At 43.1% G+C, this 19,786-nt stretch overlaps 1 protein-coding gene and 1 long non-coding RNA gene across 4 annotated transcripts in view; one reads left to right on the top strand and one right to left on the bottom strand.

Annotated features, from left to right (window-relative positions):
* ADRA1A (adrenoceptor alpha 1A) overlaps positions 1-19,786 on the bottom strand; it is a 233,022-nt gene that overhangs the window by 15,451 nt on the left and 197,785 nt on the right. For 2 of the 3 annotated variants that reach the window (XM_068920870.1, XM_068920871.1), the window contains one exon: positions 4,389-6,029. In XM_068920870.1, the coding sequence (XP_068776971.1) occupies positions 4,389-5,271 (883 nt within the window). In that variant the 5' untranslated portion in view covers positions 5,272-6,029. Of the gene's footprint in view, positions 1-4,388; positions 6,030-7,410; positions 7,927-19,786 lie in introns of those variants that run through there. The other variant, XM_009665678.2, reaches the window with a different exon arrangement.
* The window catches only part of LOC104138193 (uncharacterized), a 74,052-nt gene that overhangs the window by 40,063 nt on the left and 14,203 nt on the right, over positions 1-19,786 (top strand). Inside the window, exons 6-7 of the long non-coding RNA XR_692881.2 lie at positions 1,641-1,792; positions 2,988-3,116. This is a non-coding gene — a long non-coding RNA (uncharacterized lncRNA). The remainder of the gene's footprint in view (positions 1-1,640; positions 1,793-2,987; positions 3,117-19,786) is intronic.

Below are 19,786 nucleotides of genomic sequence, written 5' to 3'. Positions count from 1 at the left end.
CAAAATGCGCTGTTCTTTTCTGGTTCACCTCTAGTGACAGTAGAGAGTTATTCTCCTTGTTGCCAGTGAAAGAACAACCACAGAAAGTTATTAGAAACCAGCTGCAGACTGGCACGTAGACAGGCTTAGAGGATTCCCTTGACAGCATTTATGCCAGTTCACAAGCCTAATATACTACTCTACTACAAATGTAAATACCCCCCCCCCCCCGAGTATCCTTTTTTCTGCTCACTTCATCATGAAAATGATTGACAAACGCTAAAAAGCCTTCCTTGTCTTTCCCCAATTTAGCATTCTGCATTGTATGTTCTCCCTCAGCCTCCTGACTGAGCTCTTCCTTTTTTCCTTCTTCCTGGGTCGGAAAGCACCAGTTACAACCAGATAAATTTAAGTTAGTTTTCCAAAGGAAGTGCACAGCTAACAAAACTCTGCGAGTTTGTTTCTGAGGATTTGTTAAGGCAAAGCATCAGTCCTAACTTAGCACCATTCTTGTCATTAAGAAGCTTCCGAGAAATGCTTTGAGTAGCCTCCAGCATCTTCCAATTCCAGGGAAAGATCTGCTCTGTGAATTGTAACCTCATCCACCTTGAAAGCTGGTCCCATGCATGGGGAAATGCACTGAACTCCCAGACGCGTACAGCTCTGAGTATCTATCTCTGTACTTGTCCGTCTGTTTTTCTGTCCATCTCCCTTTCCAGCAATTGCAAGAAGAAGACAAACTGAAATGGAAGACGCAGGGTGTGCAGTGGGCTGTTATTCCAGCATTGCAGTGTCAGGGCCCTGAGTGCGCTAACAGGCCTTAATGCCCTGACCAGCCTCAGTTGGGGCCTGCACCCATGCACCCTCCACCCATTGGCCAGGGAGCTGCATTTAAGGTCCGGCTCTTGTCCTTAATCTGTTCTGATCTGTCCTGAGGCTAGGCTTGTCCTCTGCAGATTTTGGTCTGTTGCTTTGCGTTTGTCTGATGATCACTGGACTGTCACCTGAACCTGTGGAAGTTGGCCACCTTTGCTTGCCTTGTTTAGGTATTGCAAGACTACACCCTTTTGGTGAGGGCATGGTTGCTGCCTGTGCTGTTATCACCCCGGCTCCTGGATTGTCCTGCCTTGTGGAGCAGCCCTGCTCTTGCTGCTCCTTGATGTGGAGGTTCTTCCAGGAGCCAGTTCTGACTTTAGAAAAATGTCAAACCCCTGTGAAGGGAAGCAGGTTTTCATTTTATAGCTGATTTGAAAAAGTGTGGTGGTAAGGTTCTGGCTAATGTAGGAAAACTGAAATGCAGCTCTCTTGCCTGCCAGTCCTCCTAGCTTACATCATCTAGAGAAAATCAGATTTAATAAGGGGAATGTGAACACTGCGTATCTAGTTGGGACATATTTGAGAGAACCTACTAAGTCAGAGCCCAAATAACTTGTGAAGACGTGTTGAGTTCAAAGCTTTTTATAGGAAAACCTACAGACTGGGAGTGGATCTGTAACTCTAAAGAGTAGAGCACATTCAGAAATGAAAACCTGACCGCTTCCGCGGCTGGGTAATGAGCTGTTTTAACACACTTTCTTTCTAAGGAAATTTTGTGAAGGTTGGGTTTACACTCCAGGATGCAACGAGGAACAAATCTTAAAACTGCTTTTATTTTCATGCAGCAGGATTATCATTCTCTGGCTCACTCCACAAACAACATCAAAGCCAAGTGAAAAGAAGGTGTATTGGGCTGAAAATCTTTGTCAGCTGTCGTGCAGATAAAGCATTTGGACACATCCTTTGCCTGGACTGAAAACTCCATCCATCAGAGAAGGTAAGAAAAGCATTATTACCCACACAGATTGCAAAGCAGCCCTCCATCTTTATGGCAACTTTGCATACTGTTTTCAGTTAAGACACTGTCTTATGGCAGGGATACTCAAGCTGTTTCTCTGGCTGTTAGCAACATCTGCTGATACGGACGCATTGCCTTTATCCCCAAGGGCCTTGATACGCTTCTGTCACTCCTGCCCCCACCCCAAAAGATTTCATCCCATAGCCCTGTAACAAGCCTGTGTATCCTGCTTTACCTCAATTCTTAGCTAGTATTGTTGATGTTAATAGACGTGGGGATCTTGAAGATGCTGTAGAGCACAGCCAAATAAACCTTCAGTCTGGGAACATTTGCTGCACAGAGTAGCAAGCACCTGCCAGTCATCTGAAGTGGTTTGCGTGCCAAAGCCTAAGAATATCTGTCTCATGGGGTACCCTTCATTCAGGGTCTGATTCTCAAAGGCTCTGCCTCCTGCAGTAACTAAAATGACCTGCAGCAGCTGATGGATCCCTTTACAGGTTTGTCCCATTGCAAAAAAAGCTGCAGAACTGGTATTTTGTACAACAAAATTCTTGTTCCCCAGCCGGCTGTACTGTGAACTCCACAACTCCCATTAATTTCAGCAACAGAGTGGGGAGAGCTGCTCTGCACAGCTGAAAAAATCAGACTTCTGCCACTAACCTGCTGTGTGAGCTTGGCCGAATGACTTCCCCTCATTGTGCTTGGCTTTTTTCACGTATCTGCAGAATAGATCTGAAAATGCTTGCTCTCTTTTGGAAAGTAGTCTGTGTTGCATAGATGTAGCGTGCCACGTAAAATCATCTCTGGGTGAGTCGCTGACTTTGGGTGGGACGGTCTACATCAAGACGTTTCCTTATTTTTTCAGAGACATGATTCTTCATGCTACTTTTCTATTTAATAGTTTCTGTCTTTAAACAAAACTAACAAATAGGCTTTGAAAAGACTTATTATATGCTTTAAAAATAACACCGTAACCCCACAAAGATAGGGAAACTAACCTCAAGAAAGTTTCCTTGTATGGGATCAAAGAAAGGTGCAAAGTGAGCCTTGAATCTAGACAATTTCTTGAATACAAAGCAAATTAATTAACAACAACAGCTCTGCGTGGGCAACCACATTTGCAGATGAAAAGTGTTTAATGCATTCTCGCAAACCCTTTTTGGGTATGTTTTAGACGTCTTGGCAACCAACATTCCAATATGCTGACATCCTGGACAGCACAAGCCAGGCCTTTGAGGACTTCTCCTTACAAAACAGCTACATCTTTTACTCCAGCACTTCCCAGTACTGGCCAAAAGAAAAAGTCCTGTAGCTTTTGGTTTTTTGTTTATTTTTTTCACGTGGCAATGTTAGCGGCAGGATTTCATGAAACAACCTGATAATCTTGATAAATGTAACGTAGGTAAACTAAAGAAGAAAAGGCTTTTGTAAGGGTTTTTAAAAAAAACCCAAAGTCTTTTTTTGGGGGGGAAACTTTTTTTTTTCTTAATTCTACAGATTGGTCCATTCCTGGCTAAAACTTTTATATAATCTTACTTAATTTTCCTACATAGCACAAGCCTTTTCCATAAGGAAAGCTATTGAAATTGGCAATCACAGATTTAAGCTATGAGGTTCCAGGTTTTAAAAACTCGTTTTTAGTGCAGCTGTCACAATGCAAACTTTAATGTGATATTTAATGCCTAATTACTACACGCTGAGATCTAGGTATAAAACCGGTATTCTGCTTTTACATTCTGCAATTGCATCAAAGGTGACTTTAAAAGGCTTTATATTTGACTGGTAGCAAAGAACGAACCCCAGACATTGCTTCCCTTTGGGATCAAAACTGATGAATAAATACTGATATTCAGTACGATGGATGAAACGGTAGCCAGCGTTTGGCCATTGAGTTCAGTGGCGTTTCGCATAAGATACGAACGAGGAAGTACAAAATTAGTTTGAAGGATCCTCGTGGCTGTCTTCTGACCGGTTATATGATAAAAATACAACATACGTCTCATTTGGAGCTGAGAGAGGGATATTACGGTACAGTATCTCATAGTGAAACTTCCTGGTATGAAGCCGATTTTCCCTCATAGTGGGAATTACTAGGTGCTGAGCACTTTGGGAAATGTGGCCCCGAGTTTGTAAACAGCTACTTTGACCTTGAAAATATTTATATCTTGACCTTTTACACATTTTATATCAGCTGAAGAACGGGCCACCAACTTAGATACAAACACATACCCCAAAAGATAACATTCTTTAACAGTAGAGTTGGTCAGAAATAGCAGTCCTAGTTTTGAAAGAGTACTTTCTCTGTGGAAGAAGGTTACTTAGTCTTCTGAAAATGAAAAGGATTATGCTTTAATCCTCAAAAGGATTATGATCAGGGATGTTTTGTTTGATTTGAGACTTCTTCGGTTTTTTCATTCACCATTTTGTAATGGTGAATGTTTGTGATTTTGACAGCTTTCCAATAGCAAACTGCTCCCTCAGAGCTTTTCTGATCAGCTCTATTGTATACAGGCACAAACATGGCCCTCCCTCCAGGGAAGGTGCTGTAAAAGGCAGGGGCTTTTGCTTTACTTACCAATAGGCATTACTACAAAAAATGGAAGCCAGCACAAAACGAAGCATCCCACAACTATTCCCAGGGTCTTGGCAGCTTTCTTTTCCCTGGAGAATTTGAGGAGACGCACTGAGAAATGATGTTTGCTCTTGGAGTTGGATGAAGATCTACTTGCTTCAGGAGCGTTTTTACGATGGATCCGTAGAGTCACTTCTTCAGAATGAGATTTCTCAGTCTTCAGGCCAGAAGTCAGGCCTTTGTTTTCCCTTTTGGCCACTACATACACGCGGCAGTACATCACCAAGATAATAGTCAAGGGGAGGTAGAAGGAGCCTAGAGCAGAGAAGAGCACGTAGCCGGGCTCTTCAGTGATTTGACAGATGGTCTCATCTTCTGGTGCTGGTTCCTTCCACCCAAAAAGAGGTCCAATTGATATCACCAGAGACAATGCCCAAACACAAAATAAAGCCAGGAGGCCCCTCTTTTCTGTCACTATACTTGGATATCTCAGTGGGTAACTCACCCCGATGTATCTGTCTATCGAGATGATACACAGGCTCATAATGGAAGCAGTGCAGCAAAGGACATCAACAGCTGCCCAGATGTTGCAGAAGATTCTCCCAAAGGCCCAGTAGCCCAAAATCTCCATGGTAGCTGAGAAGGGCAGGACAGTGGAAGTCAAGAGGAGGTCAGCTACAGCCAGGTTGATTATATAATAGTGGGTAACGCTCTGAAGATGTCTGTGGCAGGCTACAGAGAGGATAACCAGAATGTTACCCAAGACCCCAAAAATAATCAGCCCCCCTAGAATAATGCCTAGTAAAATGGCCTTTGAAATGTTTACAGGCCCCACAGAGTGGGTGCAGTTGGAGCAGTCAGATGAATTTCCAAGGAGGAAAACCATGGTGTGTGGCTGATAATGTCCATGCAAGGCCGGTGTCTTTCACTCCCTTTTCTGGTAGGAAAGAGTGGTGAGATCAGTTTTCAGAAGGTCCTACAGGCAACATTTGCCTGGCTTTGCTGGGAAAAAAAGTTTAAGAATATGTTAGGAGTGCAGCACCAGGAACGACGCGAAGGATCCGGAAACAGTAGGAAATCCACCTTTCTCCCCAAGTTTTACCATTCCCCTAGTTAATAGCACAGTCGCCATTTCACAGTCAAGTTTAACCCCCTTTGTATTTTCTCGGGATGCAGAAGTGAGGCTACATAAAATTGAGGCTATTTCTTATACTTTGCAGGATAACTTGATGAAGTCATTTCTGCCTTTTTGGGAAGATTCAGTATTTAAATAATACAGATATTCCAAAGTATCTTGAATTTAGATTTCTCCCAGGGGAAGTCAGTGATGCTTTTCTTGCCTTGTGTTAGTCCTGATTCTGCCTTACAACAGGCTTAGCAGAAACCTGGCAAGGTGGGTGGCTGCTGATGCTGTGTCTGCTCAGCAATGTCATTTGAGATACTTGAGATATCTGCCACTGCAGGTCTTCGGGGTCTGAAGTGTCAGTCAAAACCTCTGCATGCTGTAGAGCAATTGCCACTTGAGCTCCTGGACTGGGACTCAAAGGTCATTTACATGAGCTTCTGGTTAGCTCTGAAGGGGGGAGAGTGAAGTTTGCCATGTCAAAGATACATGCTGTTGTGCTCTTTTCAGAGCAGCACCCCCTAAAGGAGACAAGAAAACACACAGAGTATGATTTCCAGGAGCAACGTTCACTTACTGCTATGGTGCCCGTATAAAAATGGAGTGGGAAGCTATTTTAGGGAGCCTTCCCCAGGCTGCCTCCAGCTAGTGGAACCAACCTTTTTCAACCCAGCATTGTTTAACAGCAGCTAACAGACCAACATTAATTTTGTGGCCCAGATTTTCTCGCCATGTTCTCAGCAGCAGTCCGTTCTCCTTTAGGGATAACAATCAATCCTAATTATCAGTTCACCTGCAGAGATCAGTTCTGGAAGAGAGAGAACCCTGCAGGACACAATTCAAGACTATGAATGGCCTTTGTAAGTCCAGAATTTAGCCTAAGATTTCTTTATTAAGTGACTCTACTACACACTGAACTGCTCATTAGTCCAGCTAAACAGCCTATTTTAGAAATCTATAGGGAAAAACAATTCCTGCCAAGCAGATGTTGCAAAGAACAAGTTTCCTACTGAGTGACACAACATTTCAGAGTATCTGGAAGCCGAGCTCAGCCTCAGCTGACTAAATATGGAGAAAAGGTACATACGATGGAAAAGTGAGGCAAAGCCTGGGAATGTGTACACAAAGCGGGCACAAAGGAAAGCTACAAACGTCAGCTGAAAAAAGCCTCTCACAACACATAGATGGCGGGTGTAGCCTTCCTGTCCAAGAGACTGAATGGACAGCTGAAAAACAACCGCTAATACTACTCCTGTTACATCTGAGACCAGATAAGGCTCTGTAAATGCCTTTGGACAGGACCCTAGTATTAGGTCTTTCAGATGTGTTCCTCAGCTCGCACTTGACACACACACCAAACAGCAGTAACTGTCACGCTGCTGAACCTCAAAGCTATATATTTTCTTGCAGGTGAAGCTGTTTAAAACAACTCTGATTCTGAGCCATTGAGATGCCTAGTTCACGAGTAGGGAGTACGGGGGAGGGGGAGATGAAAAGGTATTCCACGGTGGGCATTTGCCTGCTTTGCAGTGATACAAAATTGGATCGTTAAATTTTCTTTTCTGCAAGAGGGAACAAGTTGAAGAATAAATCCAAGAAGGGAAAAGACAGATTTTAATAAGCACAACAATGAAAAGAAAAGCGAGTGTAGTATCGAGCATCTCTAAGCATTATAATTGCGATCATTAAAGGGTAGATGGTGGACCTGGAAATTGAGAAGCAATCAAACTGATTTTGAAGCACGTAACACAAAACTTCCTAGGAAGTCAAGGAGGTGAAGCAAAAAACGACTGAGAGAGATGTACGCTCAGAACCAACCAGGTAACACTCAACCTGTGGAGAGACATAGTTCAGAGGAAGACTGTATCCTAGACCCTTGTGTCTGCCCCAATCCACACTCACCTCCTTAGTGTCTAGAAGGCAGCACAGCTCCTCTGAGCATCTGGAAAGGAGATTCACAGTACAACACAGCAGGCGCTCCTCTCTTCATGCAGAGATGGGACTCTGCCTGAAAATCCATTGCTTTTTCTCCCTCTTACTTCCCCACTAGTATTTTGATGACTCAGAACTGCACTGGTTCCCTGTATCCCAATGGCCGTGAGGGGCTTGACGCCAGCATCCCTCAAAGCACCCTCCCCTCCTCAGTTGCAGTGTTCAGCTGCACGCTGCCAAGGAGCAGCGGTAAGTTTACTGCTCTGCTGATGTAGCAGGCAGTATCCTTGCCGTTACCGTAATCCCCTGCCATTCCCGTATTGCTCAGAAAGAGAGAGCACTAGTCAGATGCCAAGTGGTGTCTTAAATATTTTTTTCTGTGCAAACTGGTAGTTGCTGCAGAGATCAGAAAACAGAAACTAGCTAGCAAACTAGTGTTTACAGGCTAACAGGTACCCTGAAAGCAAATGTACAAAGTCATCTAAAAATTACATGGTGGGGGGGGGGAATATTTCCTTGATACTGTAGTTCTGTTGTGATAACTAACTGTCTGCCAGGCAAACTGGAAAAAAAAAAAGGCGTGACAGCCACCCTGACCACTTAGTCTGCGTGCTGGTATGAAGCGCTAGTGTAGGCAGCACAGCTAACCTTGAGCTAGGGCTTTCCTTGCTTGGGCAGGGAAACCAGATTTGTGAACACTCTGGCTTCCTGCTGGGGTCTCTTGCTTTCCTTAGAGGTGAGTGACCACCACTGAGGTAATTTCTAAGAGGAAAATTATACCTGGATTTAACTGGATGTTTTGGGAATTTAAGTATGAAATATTTAAGCAGAATGTGCTGTTAAGCTTGTTTTGGGAGGTGGGGGGGAGGGAGTGGGTGGGTTGGTTGAACATGGGTCTCTTTCACCTTGTTTTTGAGGGCTGCTCAGAGGTCTTGCGCTCACACTGAGCCCCCCTGCCCCGACTGGAGTGTCATCCTGTACCACGGTCATTATTTCCCCCAGCACCAAAGGATGTTGTGAGAGGCTGAAGACTACGTGACTAAAGGAAAGCTTGACTTAATAAAGGCCATGATTCATCAGCCCTATTTTGGATGTCTACCTTAAAATGAGGCAACTCAGGCCCTGTTTCACTCCGAAGGGAAGAGCGATGAACCCCATCCAGGGGTTTTGTTTCTGTCGATGCACATGAGCCTCTTCACACTAGTGGCAAGTGCCAGGCTTTTACTTGCACAATGGAAATAAAGTTAGATTTGTCGCTTTAGTTATTAACACTGCACTTGGAAAGTATCAGCTTGCCTAGGAGTAATATCCTGGTTAGGGGACACCTTTCTGGAAGGGAGGGAAGCAGACGGAAGTGCCAGACAGGAGTTTTTTCCTAAAATCCTCAGAGAAAAATTAATGCATTTCTAGTGAAGGATTCATGTACACACACTGACCACTAGCAGGCCAAGGTCAGAAAAGTCGCTAAACAAAGCACGGTCAATGTATGTTATCAAGTGAAGATGGACAGGGTGGGATAGTGTCACATCTAACGCAAAAGAAGCAGTCTTTCAACTTGCCTATGGCAAGGCCCATAGCAGAGTTGCATGCGTCCAGTTTAAAAGTCCTGGACTGATCAAGAAATGTTCAGAAGAAAACAGAAGGATGACCGTCTAGAAAACATGTCCACTATTCACTGCAGGTATGCAGGGAAATGATCAGCTTTCAGCAAGAGAAAATCTAGGGCTAACATAGGGAAAACGGCTTCCCTGAAGAAAGTTAACAGACCCCCCCCCCCAATAGAGGTTATGGACTGAAAGTTTTTAAGAACAGATTAGACAAAGATCTGTCAGCAGTGTTTTACTTAGCTTTCCACCTCTCTTGAGTAAGGATTAAATGTCCTGTAGTGCCCCACCAAACATCATTTTCCACAGTTAAGATTTGCAGAGAAAGGCAAGTCACGGGGTTCAGGCATCGGCGAAGAATGGGAATCCTGGGTGTGACTCTTGTTTCTACTTTCTTGGTGATCTTAGGCAAGTTTATTTTTTACGCCTCACTTCCCTATCTGTGAAGTAGGGAAATAATGCTTTCCTCTTCCTTCTGTCTTACTCACTTCTTCTGGAGTAGGGGATATCTCCTGTGTCTAGATAGCACTTAACACAAACAAGATCCTAGGCTCTCTTGTGTTGTAAATTGCAGTCATTAACAGAGGGTTCCCAGGGGAGGGCTACAGGCAAAGAATGTGCAGCTGCTCAGTCATTTCTAAGCCTACGACCCTTTCTTCTTTGCTAGCTTCATTAAAACCAGAGCCTTGAATGCTGGCTTTTGGCCAGAGTTGTCTTTTTTTTTTTATTACAAGCGTGTCATACAAAGGCCTGGCTACATGTTGCGTGTGTGTCCAATGCCATTTAATAAAGAGCTACTGTTAATCTTAGCATAGTGCGAGACGATGCAGGCAACGTGAGTCTGGGAAGACAAGTGGAATAGCGTCTTCTCAGAGGTGCTATAGGCCTTGGCATGATTAGAACTACTTGCCTCTTCAGAAAGCACTGAAAAGTATTGCGCTGAGAAATCATCCCTTGGGGTTAGTAAAAGTTCAGCTCGCACTGGGGCAAAAGAAAAAATCCACCTAGGGCAAGTCACATTAAATGCTGGTTATTAAACTTCTAAATTAATCAGGAAATGGCGTTCCTCTAGCTTTTAAGCTTTGGAGAGCCTAAAGCTTAACAGCACAGCTGAGTGGAAGATAAACTGCAAACTGAGTATTTTAAAAGGGGGGGGGGAACCAAACCCAGCTGTTGGGCTGTAGTTGCCTGTACGTTAATGACAATCAGTTTGCACTGACAATATGGACCTTGGAGCATGCTGCTATATGTCATTTGAGACTTGGAAGAGAGTATTAGGTACTTAGCATTTTCCTTACCAGTCTCATTTGCTGCAAGTACAACTGTGTTTAAATCTAGGGGTGATATGTTGATGGAAAGATCTGTGTGTTCTAGATAAATGAAAAACAGGTAAAAGATACTTGAATCTTCTGGAGCCCTCAAAATAACAAGCATACAAACAGTGGATTGAAAAAAGTCTTGGACAAAAGGCAAAGCCTAACATTTTCAAAAAAGCTAGATTTGTCTGTTTATTGCATACTCTAGGAGATATGAGACATCCAAATATTAGACATGGCTAAAATTTTCCATCTTGGGATTCACGAGCACTTTTCCACCATGTTTCTGTATCACTTAAACGTAGGCCATTTGTTGGGCAAACAAGATCCATACTTTGGAAACTCATTTTCAGGAAAAGTAAGCTTGGGCCTGAATAATAGCATTCCCAGCAATGGAAAAAGTGTCCTCCTCCCTGTATTTTAAGAGACAACCTTTAGTTCATGTTCTCTATCCTAAAACAATTAATTATTCTAGCAAAGTATGCCTTCACCTATCATCTGTGGAACGCCTGCCAAATGTCAGGAAAGAAGGGAGCTACAAACCATTCCATCGCTACGTTGCTACTAAAGGCTTAACGTAACTCTAGACGTCAGAGATAGACAGATGGGGAGTCAGCTAGCACGAACAAAATACCTTCATTAAAGCTAAGTGGTACTTTGTCAATTCACAACGGATGAAGATTTGAGCCCCCAGATCTTGCGTACAGTTGCCGGTCTCAAGACTGCCTAATTAGATACAGACACTGTTAAATGTTTATTTCCATGAAGCTCAGGAAGAATTTCCTGGTTTGACATATTACTTGGATGATCTGATAAGGTCTAACCACACACACAGAACACTGTAGTTTTCTGGTCTCAGGAAGACTGATTTGTTACCTACTGCTGAAACAACTTTCTCCAGAAATGACTGCCTACTTCAGTTTTCATCCTTCATGTTTGTTTCTTGTTTAGCTCTTGTGTCTAGCCAGGTCCCTTCCTGTCTCTTCTAAATACTTCAGTCAGGTAGCTGTATGCTGCCTATCTACATTTAAGAAGCAATGAGGTCCAGTGAAACTCTGAAACTCCTGCTTGCTTTTCACTGACTTGATTTTCTTCCTGAAGCATCTTCCTTCATCTCGCTACTTCTAACTTCTGTCTGCCAAGGCAGAACTCTCCTTGATCCAGGACTCTGGCTAGGCTTCCAGTATGGCACGTGGTGCTACTTGTACAACGGAGTCCTGACTGCAGTTCTCCTCACATCGCTGTGACCCAAATAATCCCAGTGTGCTGCTTTATCGTTCCCAGACCTGAGCTAGACTTAGGTCTGGTCTTGTGCCTCAACATTCAGTACAGGCCTGCAAAATGTCTTTTCCATCCAAAGCGCACAACGCGGAATTCCTTGGCTTCTTTCGAGAAGCACAGTTGTGAAAAATCCTGGAGAAGAAAGTCTGCATTTATTCAGAAACGGTCTCTTATTCCAATGGGTCTGGGGGTCAGTATGAGCTTTAGTCACCTCCTTGTGTCGCTGTGACCGTTGGCCGATTGTCCTAGCATAGGGCATCTTGTGCAGCCATGCTAGATTTCTCTCACCATGTGACATTACTGGTAAGCCTCCCTACCGTGCTTGAACAGCAGCTTTTTTCCAAGTAACCTTTTAAATAACTCAGAGCATAACAATAAGTTACATTTGATATATTGAGCCTCTCATCTACAAGGAGCTTGCATTTCACCTGCTGCCATCTCCAGGCATCAATTGTTTGCTAGCAACATTAGAGAAAATTGTTCAGGGAAAGAATGGGAAAGGATGTATGATGCTAGTGATTTATCAGTCTTTCCACAGACATAGGTTTTCTCATTATTTACCCACAATGTATCTTGTCTGAGATCGCCTTGAAACAGAAGCAGCCCAAACCAATGACAACAGAAGTCAGCAGCTTTAAAAGTAATACAGAAGTAGTAAGTACTCTTGGCAGTGTGGTACAGGAAGCAGCTTTCCGATGGCAGCACAACCATTGGAATGGGAAGAGCCGAGATCCAAAGGCCCTGGCAGCCAATAGCTGGAGTTCCAGAAACTTGTCCGCTGAGGTTACTTTACTAGGCTCTTTCTCTTAGAGATAGACACTGCCGTGCCAGAACGATTCAACGATCCATCCAATTGACTTTTGCAAGCTCTAGGGAGGTACCTGAATCTGATTATACAGCATCACCACAGGAGCAGTATAGTTCTTGCTTCATGTATGTGATGCCAACAGACAGAAGCGCACAAAGCATATCAGAAGCCTCTTCTGTTGCTGCAACCACAGGACATGCCATGCCTCTGATAATAACTTATCCGTACAAGCGGGAGAGTCTCTGATTCCTTTCAAGTTTACGATTGCATTTAATATGTAGCCAGATTATTCTTTAGAAATAATCAGTGAGGAAATAAATATTTACTTGTAATTGCACTCTTGGTTTCTTAGAAAGCCTGTTGCTTGCCAGTTAGTTATACTTGGGTCTAGAGGGCAATAAATAGCACAATACATCATTCATTTTCTGTGAAATGGATTTAGAGCGTAATAACCCATTTCTTTTTATTCTGCTTTCACCCAAATACTTGTCATTTCCCATTTAAGTTGCTTAGTAATTTCTGTGATAGTAGAAGATGCCAGAAGGACATCTGCGCTCTTTTAAACCTTGATTCATCAGCAAGGGAAAAACAGTTGGGCACGTTTGCTATAGGCAGCTATATAAACAGTATACCTACACAGTAGGCTCAAACAGGACGCACCAAATTGGGAGCAGTTTCTTACGATTCCTGCTCCATCACCTTCATGTGAGACTGTTCCTTGCCTGAACACTGGGGCTCCTGAGACTAATTGTAATAATTTGCTCTGTCTATTTTTAGACACTTTCTAACCTATATTGTAATGTTAAAAACAGACATACATAGAAAACACTGCAAATCATATATTGGGGTTCATTTTTAGCTACATGAACGCCCATCAGGTATCATATAGGAATTCTCACTAAAAGCTTATTTTCGCTAAATGAGCCTAGCGCACTTTTACTATTACCTTCCGACTTTAACAACGAACATTGTGTAGTGAAGAAAAAGCAATTCAAGACTGGAAATTAAAATACTTAACGGTTCAATCATAGAGAAAAAAAAATCACAAAAAACCAGAAATCAAAATAAGTATTTTAATAAACGGTAAGAATAGCTGGGATTTGATCAAAAGTTCCGGCATGTCTCGAGTTGAGGTTTTTGCTTTGTCTGATGTTAAGATGGAGAACACGTGCTGGAAGATTTACATCTGTGTACCTAAGAATATAAATAACTCCCAGCTGACACCCTCTAATTTAATACAGGTTTGATTTGAACTTATTTTTAGAAAAGAGGGGAAATAATTTCCTTCCTTCTTCTGGACACTAAAGTACTCCTTCATAATTCAGTTATTTTGAGAGTTTCTTCCTTGAAAGTGTCCAAGATACAGAGATGTTCTTAGTGCTTTGCCATTAAGAGGGTTCTGGCTTTGTGGAAGGCGATTCAGGATGTTTCTGATCTCCCTGTGAGAAGGGGCAGTAATCTAAAAATCTGTTGTACTTCTGGCCTCATCACAGCTCTCTGTAGCTGTCCTCCAAGTTGCTCCGGTGCCTCCCTCTTCACTTACCTCATCTCCGGGTGTACAGCCTGTAATAGAAAGGGCATTTCTGCTTTGCACGCAAGTCTACCAGGGACACAGACTCCGAGCGTAAATAAAACGTACAGTACTGTTGAAGTAAAGTCCTTAAGATGCAGAAACATTTTGCCTTGCAAATCTAATTACCATTCTTGCCTGTTGGTGTTTTAAGTAGGGTTTTTAAATGTCAGGTAGTCGGGAGTGTGTGTTTGGGTTTTTGGGCTTTGTGGTGTCGCTTTGTTTTTCATGAGATGCTAATTTGTAGTAATTGTGTTAGGCAGTCTTAAGAGTCTGCCTCGCAGGAAGGGAATTATTGGTGTATGTATTTTAGTAATAACAATTAGCCAGAAAACCCTGAGAGAGGAGAAGGAACGTCAGTAAAGAGCTCACGTACTTAGGGGGAAAACTACAGCTTGTTGCTTTAAGGGAATAAAAATGTGTCTGGCATTTCTCAAACACCTATGTCTATGGGCTTGCCATTGAGATCTAAAAGATAAACATTTCTGCAGCCATAATTAATTTGATTCGATTAATGGAATTAAAAGAAGACATGGGCAATAGTTTTTGTTGCAGTCCTAGGCGCGTGAAAGCCATTAACTCCTCCTATGATTTGAGATCCTTAAGAGAAAGACCCATCAGGAGAGAGGAAAATAAGATACTTCAGTTATTTGTTGCAGGGGCTATGGAAATGCCTGTATGTCTTAATTAGGGACACAGCATGCTCCATTCTGTTCAGACCTGAAGTAAAAAGGCCGCTCCAACCCCATGTCGCTTGAGACGTAACGCAGCGGATGGGTGAAGAAGCAAACAGGCTGGGAGAAGGGAGTAAGTTTAGCCTCGGCAAAGGAAGTCATAGCTCACCATCTGTCTGGCCAAAACAACCAACTGATGGGGCTAGGTTGGCAGGGCAACAAAGTTTGCTGGAAGGGCTTGAAGAAGAAGGTCAAAGCAGTAGCTTTACAGGTTTACTTGTTCATTTCTTTGCTGGGGTGGTTTTGGAAACTCAGGTAAAATCCTTCGAGAGGTCACTGTTGTCCTTATTGCCAGCTGCTCCCAGGAGCCTCATTCCTTTCTGTGAAATTCCAAGCTGTGCTCTGTGCTGTTCTGGCTGTACTGCACTGCACCCAAAGACCAAAACTCAGTGAAAACCGTCTAGTGGTTTGAGACAGAAGCTGGGAGTCAAGACTGTGTTATTGCAGTTCATGCGATTACTTCTGGCTGCAGTTAAAAAAAAATGCAGGACAGGGCCTTTACAAAGGCAGAGAGAAAAGCAGCTGAGTGGCTTCATCTTGATCTGCCACAGAAATGGAGGAAAAAGGAATCAGACTTTTTAATTGCCAGTAGTTCTGTTCGTTGGTGCGCAGAGGCTCCTTTCTCTCTTGGTTTAGATCCAAACAACTAAGGAGTAAAGGTTCACTCAGATTTTCTCCAGCATCAAAGTCCAGATGTGATTAGCAGAGACCGACATGTCTGAAGAGATTTGTCACAGGTATGATCTGTTTTTTGAGAGCAGAAGGGAGATGCCTGCTCCGTTCTCCTCTTGGAGAGGTATCCGGTTGTCAGTAAAGGCACTCACTTGATAAGCACGTGCCTCCCATGTGTTAATTCAGAAGACAAAGTGACCTGTGGTCACCTTAGGCTACAGCAACACCGAGTGAGTGCTCTAACTACTTTGCAGGTTTATCGCGCTTTGAAAGCAAAATCACCTTTCCCCTCATTATTTCGGACTCGTCCTCTGGAACATCCTTTGCTGGCTGCTGTGTGACGGGCTCCTAATTCACATCCATGCCTTAGAAAGTTCCCGTTCCCTAGAGCTTGCGATACTCAAGCATGTGAATGTGTGAATTTCTCAGGCTGTTCTCTTACCTTGAAACTGGGCCCCAGTGAGAATGCACAGATTTTCCCAGGCTGGCTGATGTCAGAGTGCCAGTGCACACTGCTTTTTGGCAGAAACATGGGGCATAATGTTCTTTAGATACTGAAGAGCGGACCCAAACCAAAATGTTTCTCTCCTCCAACATTTTCCATGCACAAACAATACACAGAATTCCTGTGACTAAACGTCAGAGAAGCCAGCCACAAGTGCTGGATTTTGCTGTGCAACTTTGTTCTATGCTTAACGCGGCTCGGGGAGTTTGGAGGAAGTAGTCACATCATTTATTTTTAGGTGCCTCACTCCCTAACTAGGCAATGAAGAGAGCCAAGTACTACACAAGTCCAAGTACCTAGAGTAGGAGACTACTGACTAACGCAGTTTCTTGTCTCGTGGACTGGAAAAATCCCATGCAAAGAGCCATGGTCCAGAAGAGCTTTTAGTTTGGAAAGTACGCGTATGTTTTTGTGAGTGGTATACGGAGCGTTGCTCCTTCTGCTTCGTATGTGACTGCTGGTTTAGCAACCCTAGCCTCTGAGGAGAAAGAGGAACGTCTTGCCCAATGCCTGGGCTACTCAGGAGGAAAAAAAAGAACAGAGTTCGGGGCACAGTGTTACTGAACCTTATACTCAGAGAACTCCAAAATCCTGGGGCTCTTAACTGCGACTCATGTTAGTATAGAGGTTAAGGTGAGAAAGGAAGAGCAGTGCAATGAGAAAGCTGTGTATTAATTCACTATTAATCGAGTAAAGACCTAGTAATATCTCACAGTATGCTTTTCTGCAGATGCATTTCCTTACAAAACCAATACTCAACCTGGGTAATTAAACAAGGACCCTGCCGATTTCCCAGCGTTTACAATAACCAAGTAGTACTACCTTGGAATACATTAAAAAAAAAAAAAAAAACCACGTTAAATAATCCATCTTGCAGAGGCCGGGAAAGTATTCCTTTTGCCCCGTCACCTGAAGAAAACTGCTTCCTGTAGGGGGATCTTATGCAACCACAGTAAAAATACACCTTCTTAAAAATTAGTTGTGAAAGCTCCATTTTCTTTTAAATGGTAAGAGCTATGAAACTGGATTTTCCTCTTCTTTCAGCTAGAGGTGGGAGACTGTATTAGTGAAATGAACTATATAAATGTTTTGGAGACAGCGAAAATAGAAATTAATTCAAGTTGCTCTTTGCAATATTTTCCTCCCACTCTCGACAGCACACTAGATCACAAAAATCTCAAGTCATCAGGATTAGCCAGAACTGCAGTAGTTCTCTCAGAAACTGAGTATCTGGAGAGACACATGGTATTAAAGAAATTCAGTGCTAGGCAAAAAATACAGTATTTTTGCATAACACCAATTCCAAACCTGTACGAACGGCATTTTAAGCCACTTTGCAGACAAACAGGAGAAACAGGAAGCCCTGATGAAAGGAATCAGTCAATGAACTGGAAAGATAGGCAACATCTATACTTTACGTCAAGGGAAATTAAGACAGAAAGGCTCTTGCTAGGCAGCTTAACACTTCAGTGAGTCGGTATCGAAGAAATCTTGCTAACTCCATGGCCATTTGTGCAGTGACCACTCTCGGGAGGAAAGCTATCCACTACCCATGCTAACTTCCAGCATGTACTTTTATCTACAGTCAGTTTGAATTGCTGACGGCTTTGTGTTGGGAGCCGGCAGCCACTACCAAATAGCAGAAGCAGCAGGAATTTTGTCTTTTAAAGTCTTCAAACGGACCGGCACGCATATGTAATCCTCTTCTTGACCTCTGTCAAAAAACATGAACTAGAGCCAAGTGGGAGAGGATAAGTGCATTTCGTAATGACTGCTGAAGGTTCAAGTTTCATTTTCATTCCACGTTAGAACAGAAGTAAAGTTGACATTAGTCTGTCTACTTCCAGATTACAAAACATGACTGTTTTCATGCAGGTCTCTCCTTACTCTCCTCCTCCAATGTGGGCCCACCTGACATAGCAAATGACTGAAAGGCTCTAGACTAAAGCTTCTGCTTGACAAAAACTATTAAAACTAGCGCATTACTTTACTGCAAGAATATTCGCTTTCAAAATGTCATTGAGCTGCAAATGTTCTGATCAGCTGTGATAAACATGTCTCTCTCTGACTTCATGCTCCTCTTGTGCACGACCCCTGCGCGGTGAATTGCACAGACTCATAATAAGCTAATTCCAAGCAGATGGACCTGATTTTAGTTTCCCTTTTTTGCCAGCTTCTCCATTTCCATGCCAGTAAGAAATCCAGCCACACTGGGAAGCAGCCGCCTTTTACTTCTATACAAGGCAAACCAAAACGTTTCTGCAGTAGCATTTACTTTTTGGCCTCTGCAAGCTAAATGGAGGATTTCAACCAATAGCCACAGCTTTCACTTTAGGTCAGTGTTCAAACAGTTCCCAAGCTTTTATGCCATCTCTCATTGAGCAAACAGTGTATTCCTATTTTTACGCTGTAAAACTTTTCCTGTTTACCAGCATTCAATACATCTGTGGTATTGTGCCCTTAACAGAGCCCGGTCTGTACTGGTCATCTGCAAGGTACCTGATGCACAGAGTTGTGAGGATAAAGTACAGACAGCAGCACAGACCCAAACATTTAGGCTAGAAAGAAAACTTTCTATGGAAATTGCCATTTTGGACCCCAAAAATAACAATAATGCTAACAAAATCAATAGCACATCATATCAAACTGAACTGGAGGAAAAAAATTGATTATTTCAAACTACTGGGCTGCAGGTTTATTAACTTTAAATAAGTTAATTTTTAACTTATTTAAAAATACAAAAGAAATTAGTATGGTTAAAATCAGAATGAAACTGATGATTTCTAATCATCACCACATTAAGTGCTTTCCTAACTGATGAAGAGACACAAACCGTACAGGCATTACTGAAATGCAGGACGTTCTCATTTGAAAAGCTGATTCCTAGTAGTTCCTAGAAAGAACACAACAGAAAGTGAAGATTACCATATTCTACCTGAAAGTTTATGATGTCTACCCTAAAATAGACTCCCTCCAGCCTCTACATGCCATGCTGGGGCGACACCTACGCCCTGATTTGGAGGTGGGAGGAGAGAATCCCACCTACAGAGTCTCACAACGTGATTCTGATCAAACGAAAGCGGTCCAGCTCCGAGATAGGAGCACGGGTCTGTGACCTATGAGACAGCCAACGTGCAATGTTTCACGCACTGTGAGGTGAGATCAAGCATCTCCTACTGTTCTCTCCATCCAAAGGAGAAGGGGGGGGGGGTCCTGCTGTTTGATGCAGTGATTTTCCACCACGGAAGTTGTGGGTAGCATGAGGTTTAGCTCCTGCCACAGCTGGAGCTAATACATGGGTTCCTTAAGAGCAGATCCCAGGGAAATTACCAGATGGGAAATTGCTCAAAAGAAATTGCCTTATACTCACTGAGAGATTCCTCCGTCTACACCTCTTTACTTTGTAGCGTTTGTAAATGTAATGCTCTGACAAAACTGAAATGTATTCAGCACGCGGCGGCACAGAGTCCCTATAGCTGCTGCAAGCTCACGCAGGGCCTGAAAGATTGCATGAACGGCAACTAGATGAGGAAGAAGGGAGTAGAAGAGGTTGAATCCAAGTCCAATGAGATTACTAGGAAACTTGCCATCAATCAGGACTTAAATTCAGACTGGATATTATCTTTCACTGAAGTTCTGCTTGCAGAATAAACTGGCTGACATGTATATGCCTTTGTAAGAACTCTTGACATCAGCTCATACTAATGCAGTCGTCCTGTCCAGACAAAAATTGGCCTATTACATCCCTTTCTGGAGCTCTGTGAGTCTTCTCTTAAATCACATCCCAGTTTTCTGGTATGCCCAGCCGCAGCTAACATACTACCAAAGCAGCATATCCTTGGAATCACCCTTTTCT

The sequence above is a fragment of the Struthio camelus genome, chromosome 27, assembly GCF_040807025.1.
Source record: "Struthio camelus isolate bStrCam1 chromosome 27, bStrCam1.hap1, whole genome shotgun sequence".
Classification (NCBI taxonomy): Eukaryota; Metazoa; Chordata; class Aves; order Struthioniformes; family Struthionidae; genus Struthio; species Struthio camelus.
The sequence above is the reverse complement of the archived record's forward strand: the minus strand, read 5'-3'. Positions and strand labels throughout refer to the sequence as shown.